Source organism: Elephas maximus, chromosome 4 (assembly GCF_024166365.1).
Source record: "Elephas maximus indicus isolate mEleMax1 chromosome 4, mEleMax1 primary haplotype, whole genome shotgun sequence".
Taxonomy (NCBI): domain Eukaryota; kingdom Metazoa; phylum Chordata; class Mammalia; order Proboscidea; family Elephantidae; genus Elephas; species Elephas maximus.
This window is the reverse complement of record NC_064822.1, coordinates 181,707,255-181,716,596: the sequence shown is the minus strand read 5'-3', so window position 1 is coordinate 181,716,596 and position 9,342 is coordinate 181,707,255. Positions and strand designations below refer to the sequence as shown.

General features: G+C 57.5%; 1 protein-coding gene across 1 annotated transcript; it reads right to left on the bottom strand.

Annotated features, from left to right (window-relative positions):
- Positions 1 to 4,290: 4,290 nt before the first annotated feature.
- On the bottom strand, positions 4,291 to 7,303 carry GALR3 (galanin receptor 3). Its single transcript, XM_049884392.1, has 3 exons — positions 7,222 to 7,303; positions 5,947 to 6,324; positions 4,291 to 5,072 (listed from the first exon to the last, which is right to left on the bottom strand). Exons 2-3 carry the CDS (start codon positions 6,303 to 6,305, stop codon positions 4,301 to 4,303), a joined length of 1,131 nt encoding a protein of 376 aa, XP_049740349.1. The 5' UTR covers positions 6,306 to 6,324; positions 7,222 to 7,303; the 3' UTR covers positions 4,291 to 4,300.
- Between the last annotated feature and the right edge of the window lie 2,039 nt (positions 7,304 to 9,342).

The window sequence follows — 9,342 nt, the reverse complement described above, 5'->3', positions numbered from 1 at the left end:
TTTCTCCATCTGCAAACTCTAAAGCAGATGAAACACTTTCCAGGGCCAAGCACACAGCAGTTGATCAGTACATCACTACCCTGTGGACACTCCCCCAACGGGGCCCACAGGCCCCTCAGTCTCAATCTCGACGTCTCCCCTAAACTTGCCCCCCTCACTTGTCCTCAATGCCATCACCAGTCACCCAAGCCAGATGTGTGAATGTCATCTGGACACTTCTTTCTTCCTCACCCCCAATGTTCAATCACCACATCCCAACAATTGTATCCCGTGAACAGTCGGCCCATCTGTCCACCTTGCCACCTGCTGCCAATGTCTTGGCTCTCTCCTTATCTCTGGGTTCTCACACCAGCCTCCTAACTGCTCTCCCTCCCCACACAAGCCTGCCTTAGCAGCCCGAGGTTCTGAAGAGCGAAAATGATCAAGTCGCTCCTTTGTGTGAAATCTTTCAGTGGCTCCCCATTGCTCTCGGGACAAAGTACAATCTCAGCTTCGGATGCCTTTGGAACTGGTCCCCCTCATCTCCCACCCCATTTCCTGCTAGTCTCCCATATGCCATTTTCCAGCCCCTCGGGTGGCAAGCTGTACTTGACTACACGCTGCGCACCCGTCATTTCCATCTCTCTCTTCCCCTGTCCTACTTAACTTCAGAACTTGGCTTGGGTGTTACTCCCCAAGCTGAGTTAGGGGGTCTCCTCTAGGCTCCCACAATCCCCTTCTGGATCTTTCCTTCATGCAGAAGAGCCCTGTTCCTAGTGGTGCTCAGATGTGAATGCCACAGGAGTATCCCTAAGAGGTTTGCACAAACAGAAGGGGGAGAGGGCTGCAGAATTCAGATCTCCCTCCAACCAAGACGGGCTCCTCCCTGGGCCCCCAGGCTGCCCCAGGCCCAGCCTTAGACCTTGCAGAGGGCTCAGCTCGGGTGAGTTCTCCTGGGCACTTAGGGGCAGCGGCCAGGGCTCATTCAGCCTCAGTTCCAGCCCCTGCTGCCTGCCTCTCTGGCTCTACCGGACACATGGCTCTCCCCTAACCAAATGACCAGGACCATCTGTTCCTCTGAGCCTTCCATTAGCCCCCTGAAGGAGTCCCAGGAGCCTCGGGGGCCAAGCTCAGGCCCTGCAGCAGGCCATCAATCTTCTTGGCAAAAATAATTTCCCTAGCCCTGGTCCAGGCCCTTGTTGGCTTTCCTGGCTAGGACCCACAGAGCAGCCTCTGGATTGATCTCCTCGCTTCCAGCCTGGTCCTTCCACCTCAGCCTCTCCAAGCAGCCTGCCAGCCTTTCTGAGCTGCCCATCTCATGGGGCCTTTCCTCTCCTGAAAACCTTCCATGACAGCACCATCTGCCTGAAGGATGAAGTTTCTGTAGCTAGCATAGAAGGCCCTCATGATCTTGCCCATCCCCACCCTGCTTCAGAGACAAGAATCCACGTATTTCTCCGAGTACCCTACCTTGGCACAGGCTGTTCTCTCACCTGGCATGCCCTTCCTCCACCTTTTTCTGGGGGAATACTTAATAAATGTCACCTTCTCTGGGCCTCCTGCCTAGATTGCCCTAGGAACTGTGTGTTCTTCTGTTATGGCCCCGTCACACAGTGCTGTCCTTTCTTCTTTTGGGTGTCTGTCTCTCCAGCTAGGCTGGGAGCTCCCTGAAGGCAGGCACCAGGTTTCATCATGGCGTCTTTGTCTTCCTCTCAAAGCCTCCCTTAGTGCAGGCACTCCAATGTTTTAGGGATAAAGGAAAGGACAGTAGGGTCTTGTCATCCCTTCCCTGGCACCTCTGTCCTCACATATTAAGTGTCAGTTGCTTGTCTATTATGTGTCAGGCTGTACCATCCTCCACTTGGCCAGGGAGACCTGCCTCAGAAGCAGGGGACTCCAGAGCTGCAGCCAGGGCCTGGGCTGGACAACTGCCCCTCGGCCAGTATACCAGAGTCCCGAGGTCCCAGGCCACTGTGGGGAGCTTGCAGTGACCAATCTCCTCCCCTCGGCCTGGGATTTTAGGCAGGCTCAAACTCTGGGTCTGCCACCTCCCTGTTGGATGACCTTGTTTCCTGCCCCACCCTGAAAGGAGGCTATTCTGAGTTGGTCACCGTTTATGCCCACAAAGGTGACTGTGAAGGAGCAGCAGCCCAGTTGGGTGACTAGACCCCAGATAAGCCACTTCCTGGAAGATTTTGGTCCCCACTTCTACTTTGGGGACACTTGTCATTTGTCGTGTAGTGAACCCTGTCAGATATGCTCAGCTGTTTTCCCAGTGCTGTGTGGGCTGCCCTGGGGCGTCATGCCTCAGACCTGGTTTGGAATCCCAGCTCTGTCACTAATTTGCCACTTAACTCTGGTCAAGTGACCTCACCTCCTGAGCCTCAGCTTCCTCTTCTGGAAATGGGAAGTTATATCTTGCCTGACAGTGTTGTTTTGAGGCACAGAAGGGACAGCGGAGGTGTGATTGAAGCCACAGGGAGCTAGAGGCCACACTGGGTGCCGAGGAAGTGGGTGGCACCCACACCCACTGCCCTCCAGCAAAAACTCCCACCGCTGCGATGCAAGGCTCTGCTGGGAACCCTTGGCAGAGACATGGAAGAAGAAGCACTGGACCAGGTGTCAGGAGACTAAGGTTCTGGCCTTGACCTGTGTGTGCTCTTGAAGCAGTGGCTCCCCTATCTGGGGCTCAGCCTCCCCCTCTGCAGGGTGACCACCACTCTGGGCCTGTGGCAGGTGGCGGGCAGTGACAAAGGACTCAGCATCTGCCTCCTGTCTGGAGGGGACTCTCCAGGGTGCCCAGGCTTGCCCATAGCCTAGAGGGGCCCAGGGGAGACATGGAGGCCATAGGGTCTCAGGCCTCAACCCAGAACTAATAAAACATTACTGGCGTGTGGCGAGGGAGGTCGGGAGGGAGGTGGCTCTGAAACCATCGAGACTGATTTATTGGTTAATTAGTGGGTTTCCACAGCCACAGACTTCCCAGCCGTATGAATGATGGGGAAGGAGGGGGCCACAAGGCAGCCAGGCCACTGGGAGGACAGCTGGGGCGCAAGTGTGTCTCAGTTCTCTGGTGGCTGAAAGAACATCATAAGGAGCTGGGACCAGGGAATGGGCTTGACAGCCGGGGGGAGGCCTTCTGGGCCTGCTGGCCTGAGTGCTTGAACAGAACTCTCTTCAGGAAGAGGACTGGGAGCCCTCTGAGAATTCTAGGAGGCGGGGAGTCTAGTTGGGTGTGAGGAACTCCAGGCTTGGGCAAGAGGGCCGACGCAGAATCAGGGTAACTATGAAAACTGAAGGAAGAGGCATAAAAGACGGAGAAGGAGGGGAGAAGAGGCAGTGAGTAGACAGACAGGCTTTGAATCCAACCTCTGCCACATAATAGCTATGGGACTGGGAGTAAATCACTAAACGTCTCCCATCCTTGATGTCCACATGTATGCTATTGTGTGCTGTTGAGTTAATTTTCCACTCAAAGAGGCCCCATGTGACAGAGTAGAACTGCCCCTATAGGATTTTCTAGGCTGTAATCTTCTTGGAACCAGATGGCCAGGTCTTTCTCACACAGAGCCTCTGAGTGGCTTCAAACCCCCAACCTTTCATTTAGCAGTAGAGTGCTTAACTGTTGTGCCACCATGGCTCCATCCTACATCTATTAAAAAAAAAAAAGTTGCCTTCCAGTCGATTCTGACTCATAAGTGGGCTAATCATAACTAATTTGCAATGCTGTTTTGATGATTAGATTGAAGAACATTACCCAGTGTGAGACACATAAATGTTTGCTCTATTAACTGCAGAGACCCTGGTGCCATAGTGGTTAAGAGCTAGGCTGCTAACCAAAAGGTTGGTAGTTCCAATCCACCAGGCACTCCTTGGAAACTCTATGGGGCAGTTCTACTCTGTCGTATAGGTCACTATGAGTTGCAGTCAACTGGACCACAGGTTTTTGTTTTTTTTTTTTCTATGAACTGTTTTTAAATCACCCAGGGCAGGACTTGGAACCAAGGGGCTTGGTACCGGGTGGTGGAGGAAGCAGAGCCTTGAAGGTGCTGACCTAGTTGGAGGGATGGGCAGAGGAACTGGCTATGCAGTCTGGGGACTGCCCTGTTAGGGGGGCTGCACCTGGCTGCATTGAGCCGGAGGTGCCCATTGGGTTGGAGCCACAGTTCGGTCACACCTCCACTGTGGAGCTTGGATAGGTCGCTTTACCTATTTGAGTGCCCCTGGCCATGGCCCCATCCCCTACCCCGGTGGCATCTGCCTTTGGAGAAGAGGACGGACAGACAGACAGACTGACACCCTGCAGAGTCGGGAGCAAAGTTTATTCCTGTCCATGGTTAGAAAGGACTTGTCCGCGGCGGGCAGACTGCTTCCCGGGGCCCTCGCCCCACCCGCCGTCCTCAGGCAGCCTCTCGCGAGCCCGGGCCTCGCCAGGGCAGCCGACGGGACCCAAGGAGGCCGGCTGGACTCGGCGGAGGGCGCGACGGGCGCGCGGGCGACAGCGGGCACGGTGGCGGCGACGGCTGCCACAGGGCCACAGACGGCGGAAGCGCGCGCGGAAGTGGCGCGAGGCGAGCGCGTAGACTAGTGGGTTGAGGCAGGAGTTGGCGTAGGCGAGACAGTGCGAGGCGAGGCGGCAGGCGTAGGTGGCCGGGCTGAAGGCGAAGCGGCCGAACCAGAAGCAGAGGATGAGCGCGTGGTGCGGCCCCCAGCAGAGCGCGTAGAGCGCGGCCACCGCCAGCATGGCGCGCCCCGCTCGACCTGTGGCACGCCTCCGAGCCTCCGCCGCCACGGCGCCCGCGGGCCCCACGGCCGCCCACAGGAAGTGCAGCGTGCGGCCGTAGGCCAGGCTCACCACGGCCACGGGCAGCAGGTAGCCGGCGGCGAAGGTGGCCACGTCGAGGGCGCGCCGGCGGGCGTCCTCCCAGGCGGGTACGCAGAGCTCCAGCGCACCGTAGCGCACCGTGCCGTAGTAGCTGAGGTAGGGCGCGGAGAAGAGCGCCGCCAGCAGCCAGACGAGGCCCACGGCGGCTCGGGCATTGCGCGGCGTGCGCAGGGCCCGCGAGCGCAGCGGGTGCCGCACAGCCAGGTACCTGGAGGCGGACGCCGGGTCAGCGCGCTGGTGGCTGGGCGTCCTCCCCGCGGGGCCCCATCCACGCCCCCCCACCCCACGCTGACACAGTGCGGGGACCTGTCAGCAGCTGTGCCTTGGCTTCCTTGTCTGAAAAATGGGGGTGACTGCACTGTCTCCCGGGGTAGTTACGTTGTAGTGAAGAGAAATACCAAACACGTTGCTTTGGAGTCGATTCTGACTCACAGCGACCCTATAGGACAGGGTAGAGCTGCCCCATAGGGTTTCCGAGGAGCAGCTGGTGGATTCAAACTGCCAGCCTTTTGGTTAGCAGCCCTATCTTTTAACCACTGCACCACCATGGCTCCCCAGTAAAGATTAAAAAAAAAAACAGCCTGGAAAACCCTATGGGTCAGTTCTATTCTGTTACATGGGGTCGCTATGAGTCCAGAATCGACTCCACAGCACCCAACATTTTATATACAAGTAAAATGACACCCAGAGAGAAGTGACTTGCCCAAGCTCATGAAAGACCCTGGATTTGATCCCAAGCCATGGAAGCAGGTGTGATCACAGCCTGGGCCAGACGTGCGCTGTAATAAAATACCTGATGAATTTGTTCATGTGTTCCTTTTGGCACTCGTTTCACATTTACAGAGCACCTACTGTGTGCTAGGCCTTATGCTGATACTTGAGACACAGAGATGCCCTTGGGAGGCTCACGGTGGGGGGAGGGCAGGATGGTCTCCTCCAGCATGCCCTACAGGTGCCCAGAAATTGGATGAGGGGGTCAGAGAGCTGCTCCTTCCCTCCCTTCTGCTTTCTAAGGCCAATGAGCACTTGTTCAGATCCTCCCTCCCCAGCCTGGGCCCAGCCAGGCTCGGGGCCCAGCGCACCTGTCCACTGAGACCGCAGCCAAGGTGAAGCTGCTGGCGTACATGGTGAGGTAGATGAGCAGGTGCACGGCTTTACAGACGAGGGCCCCAAAGAGCCAGGCATCCAGTGTGTAGATGGTGGCCTGGAAGGGCACGCAGCACAGGATGAAGCACAGGTCGGCCACGGCCAGGTTGAGGATGAACAGGTCCGTGGTGCTGCCTGGCTCCTGCCAGGCTCCTGGGCTGGGCTGCAGCAGCACAGCCAGCACCAGCCCATTGCCCACTGTGCCCAACAGGAAGATGAGGGCAAAGACCACAGGCACTGCCACAGCCCCCACATTCCCCGCGTTGTCCAGCGAAATGTTCTGGGCATCGGACATCTCCCCATCAGATGGGCACCTGAGGAAGAGAAGCTGGGATCTCAGGTGGGAGCCCCCACCTCTAGTTACTCAGCCCAGGGATCTAGTTCCTGCAGCTCAGGTATCCTGGGCTAAATGCTGTGTGGGACAGGGGACAGGGCCAAATCATCACCAAGACCCACTGTGGGAGCCTCTGGAACAGGGCGTGGGGAGGGTCCTTGGTTTCCTAGGGTCAGATGTGTAGCCCAGGACTTGGAAGGTTGATTAGGCATTTGACGGACACCTCTACTCCGTGAAGCAGGTGAAGACACAGGCAGAGTGGGATGAAGACATGGTGGATGGGGGCGGGGGGCAGCCCCAACCCCAGGAGCTGGTATCTTTTCCTGACTTCTCAGTGAGGATCTGAAGCCCAGGGAGACCCTTGGATATGCGTTAAAACCTTCATGTGCTGTAGTCTCAGCAAAGCATGGATGACATCCCTGAGTCATTGAAGATGGTCCAGTGTCATGCGATCCCCACAATGGCTCAGGTGGGAGAACCATTCTGATCACTGCCTACTTTTTGCCCAGAAGGAAACAGGCTCAGAGGGGGAACATGGGAGCCAAGGTCACCCTTTGAGTGGCAGATCTCGGGCTACCACCCTGGTATCCTAACTCCCAGGCTGGAGTGCTGAGCTGAGTCTGTAACAGGTGGTGCCTCTGACAACCTGCGTGTATCCGTGTGAGCACGCTGCGTCCACCCTCATCCCTGCCTCACCCTACAGCCCACATCAGCTACTACCTGTAGGTCCTTCTCCTAGGTGTCTGGGACCTCCAGGGTGGTGGGACAAATTAGGGGCAATGGGAGGGGCAGGCATGGAGAAGGGAAGAAAGGTGGTATCCACCCCCACCCCAGCACTCAACATGCAGCCCCCAAAATCCAAATGGGCAACACCCACCTTGACCCTGGGCACTTGGCCCTTGCTTGATCCTGGGGGAAGTGGCCAGGCTGGGGGTCCTCCTGGGTCAGCTGCCGCCCCTTGGCGCCTCCCTGCAGGTACGGGGCTGCTCCTACTCCTCTCTTCTCCTTTAAGGCCCCTCCTCTCCTCTGCCCTCCTTTGCCGAGCTGGGTTTGGACACTCCCTTGGGAGTGGCCACTGGCCACCTCCTCCTCAGCCCCTGCTTTCCCAGGGATGGCATGCTCTTCTGCCTGGCTCCTCTCTACGTTGCTGCTGCCTCACTCTCTTACTGCTGGGAGTAGCCCATTGATCCTGCTCTCTGAGATTCGCTTTGTAGTTAACCCCTCCATGCCCAGGGCCCAACCTATTCCTGGCACTCCACCTTCTGTGGCCCTGCCTGAGGACTCCACCCCCTCCCTGTCCCCCCTCCTGCTTCAAGGAGGGCTCTAATCCCATCTCTTCTAGAAAAGATTCATAGTCTTGGATGGGGTTTCCTAAGCTGGGAAATCAGATTGTGAGTCCCCTTTCTGCAGGCTTTGGGTAGTACCCCTCCGCCAGGCCCTGAGCATCCCCAGAGACCCATCTGCCCCCCTAAGTTTGTTCTAGGGGCTCAGCCTGGCTGGAGACCAGAGGGTCTGTGTGCCTGTCCAGAGTCTAACCCTAGTCTGAGGACAATGGGGAACTGGTGAAGGCTCCAGAGCAGGGCCACGATATGCCCGCTTATTTAGTAGGAAGATTACTATGGGCTAGGGTTGCTGAGTCAGAATCGACTCCATGGCAATGGGTTTGGTTTTGGGGTGACCAGGATGAATGAGAAGGGGAGAGATTAGATGAATGACCCATTAGAGCCCCTTGTCTAGGCACGGGTCGAAGAGGTTGCCAGGTTTTGGTGAATGGCTGTGTGATTCGGTCATGGGTTTCTGGCTGGGACTCACTGGAGAAGGAATGGGCCACAGGGCCAAATGCTTCCAGAGGGTCAGAGAAGCCAGCATCTGGGTGCACCGGATTTAGTAACGAGGAGGTTGATAGTGAACTGGACAAGTGGAATGGGGGCAAGAGCCAGTCTTCAGCCTGTGGTAACGAGGGTGAGAGAAAAGGTGGTAGGGACAGAATGCAGTCTTTCTAGAAGCTGAGCAACGGGAAGTATAAGAGAAGGGAAAGGTAAAAAACAGCGTGAGGGGTGGTGCTGAGCCAGAATTCGCATTCAAGGCCCTGAGGAACAGGAGAGACCCCTCAGAGCTAGCTCCTGGCAGCCCCCTGGGACTCTCATCTGTGCTCAGAGGGGCCTCCCAAAGTCTGATGTCACTCCATCCCCCAGACACAGAGTCCTTGAATGTTTGGAAGCAGGAACTCGCTGAAGAACGTAGGCATCAGATCTGGAGTCTCTGAACCTAAATTCCAGAACCATGAAAATTAAGGAATTAGAATCACTGCATCCTATGATAACTAAATGGCAGAACTGCATGACTCTAGGCAAAGTAATGCATCTTTCGACTTCCAGAAGCCTGGACCCACGAGCGTGGCATTCCCGACTCCCCGCCCCCTTAACCCCCCTGGCCCTTCCTGGCCCCAGCAGGGTTGGGGCCGGGCTCGGTAGTACTAGGGCAGAGTTCCCTATAACAGCAGCTAGGCTGAGCTAACAGCAGAGGCACAGGGGAAGAGGGAGGGAGGGAGGGCGGCGGCAGCGCCCAGAGCCTGCTCTGGCGCAGACAGACGGACATACGCCCTGGCCGGTGTTTCAGTGTGCCTCTCTCCCCGCCTCCCATCTTGCTCCTGCTCCTAGCGGCCGCGGCTCTGAACCCCACGCAGAGGACACGGACGGCGCACTCTGGGAGTGGTCCCCGAAGCCTTGAGCCTCCCAGAAGGTGGAAGTGGGGCTGATAGGTGGCCCCTCGGCCTGTCGCGGGTGCCCGAGACAACTAGTGAGCGTCGAAGCCGAGACACGAGCGCCCGATGCTCCTGCTGTCCGCCGGGGGGGGTGGGGCGCGCAAGGCCAGCGGCGGCGCCCGGGAGCCACCCGAAGGCGACGTGCTTGCTGCGCCGCTGGCTGTGGACTTCGCCTCATGCCAGCTCACGGCGACCTGGGTCCCAAGTGGTGGCCCCGCTGGGTCTGCCAAATCG